Raw genomic sequence first — 2,046 nt, forward strand, 5'->3', positions numbered from 1 at the left:
AACTTATGAAAGAGAAGTTACTTTAAAAGTGAATAAATCAATTATGATAAACCCCTCTTTATGTTTTCATCATGTTGAGAAGTGAGTAAATCAATTTCTTCAACATTCTTTATTTCTATCTCAAATACTTCCAACTAATAAAAAAAATAACAAAACGATTTTGGTATAAATAAAAAATTAATTTTTAATGAGTAATTTCTCTAAACGAGATATAGCATCACATGCACGTATCCTATCATCACTTTTATCTTTCCAACAATCAGTGATAATACGATATTCAACATCAGGTAACTTTGTAGGTTTTTCTAGTCTTTTACCACTTATTACAAATTCTGCAATTTTCCAAGGATATACAAAACGAGGGTCAGACGTAGGATAAGCTTCTTCCCATGATAAAATTTCATATATTGAAATACCAAATGAATAAATATCAGCAGTTGTTTTATATCGTTGTTGTTGTAAAACTTCAGGAGCCATATAAACCGGAGTTCCAATTCCTTTAGTAAAAGTCATATTAGTCATTAAACGATTAATACTTCTTGCACTTCCAAAATCAGTAAGTTTTAAATTAACTCCAACTTGTTCAGCAAAAGAAAAGACTAACATATTATCAGGTTTAATATCACGATGTAAAATACCATTTGAATGAAGATATTCAATAGCCTTTGCAGCGTCTAAACAAAATTTAATTTTTAAATAATGACTAACTTTCTTTTTATTTTTAATCCATTTATTTAACGAGCCATATTTTGCATATTCTGTTACCATACAGGTTTTAGTAGGAATAAAACAAGCACCATAAAATTGAACAATATATTCACATCTAAATTTATCTAACATATCAACTTCTACTTTAAATTCTTCCATTGAATTCTCAGTCATTTCAGTATCTTTTAATACTTTTATTGCAACTTCATTTTCTCTAAATATTCCTTTATAAACAATTCCAAACCCACCTTCACCTAATTTTTTATCAAATATTAATTCATCATAATCAATAATATTTGTTCTTTCTGTTATAAATTCTAATCCAATTGAAAATTCAGTCATAACATCTTTTTTAATATCATATGAATGAAATATTATTTTGTCATCTATTTGTGTGGAACATAATGGTGTAATTTCTGCTTTAAATACAACTACTTCTTGACTTCTTAAAACAACTACTTCTGGTTCAATAGTAAATTCATATTTTTCATTTTCCATAATTGTTGGTTGAATTTTAATTTTTGATTTTCCAGCATTAGCAATATAAAATGTTACTTCTTTTGTTTGTTTTACTTTTAGTTCATCGTCTCCATAAAATTCTATTACTGGTTTATCTGTTAAAACATGTGGTGCACAAAATACCAAATCAGTTGTTTGACAAATTGAATCAATACTTTTAACGTTAAAATTTGTTTTCTTAATCTTATGATGAATTCTTTTATAAACTATTCCAAGAATAATAAATGAAATAATAACTATTATTACAACTACAATAATAACCCAAACATACCATAAATTCTTCTTTGCACAATATTTCCCTTCTGGAGTATATCCTGAACTACATTTAGTACATTTTACTCCATCAGATGATTCACATTTATTTATTGCTCTAAAATAATAACATGTTCCATCTATACTAATATAATTCTCTTCACATACATCACAATATGTATTAGTACATAATTTACAATGTTCTTCACATTTACTACAATATAAATTATCAACATAATATCCTTTTTCACACTGACTACATCCCAATGATGTTTTAACTTTACAATTCTTTAATTCATTTTGATTAATACATTTTCCATTATCAAGAAAATATCCTTTTTTACAACTAGTTGCTATATCTTTGGTTATACATGTTTCCATTGGGTCTTCACAACCAAAGCAAATAGAATCTTTTTTATAATATCCGTCATTACAAATTATACATCCTAACCCATTCTTTATTTGAAGTTCACATGATGTACTTAGTGATTTATAATCATTAAAACATATATGATTTGATAAAATGGCATTCCCCTTACATGACATACAATACGTTGAATTGATTAC

General features: G+C 26.1%; 1 protein-coding gene across 1 annotated transcript; it reads right to left on the reverse strand.

Annotated features, from left to right (window-relative positions):
- Nucleotides 1-177: 177 nt before the first annotated feature.
- Nucleotides 178-2,025, reverse strand: ENU1_016300 (tyrosine kinase, putative; the record flags this gene model as incomplete). The annotated part of the gene is made up of 1 exon (XM_008856853.1): nucleotides 178-2,025. The coding sequence occupies one exon, from the start codon at nucleotides 2,023-2,025 to the stop codon at nucleotides 178-180; it is 1,848 nt and encodes a 615-aa protein (XP_008855075.1).
- Nucleotides 2,026-2,046: the final 21 nt, after the last annotated feature.

The sequence above is a fragment of the Entamoeba nuttalli genome (assembly GCF_000257125.1).
Source record: "Entamoeba nuttalli P19 unplaced genomic scaffold asmbl_2265, whole genome shotgun sequence".
NCBI classification, from domain to species: Eukaryota; Evosea; order Mastigamoebida; family Endamoebidae; genus Entamoeba; species Entamoeba nuttalli.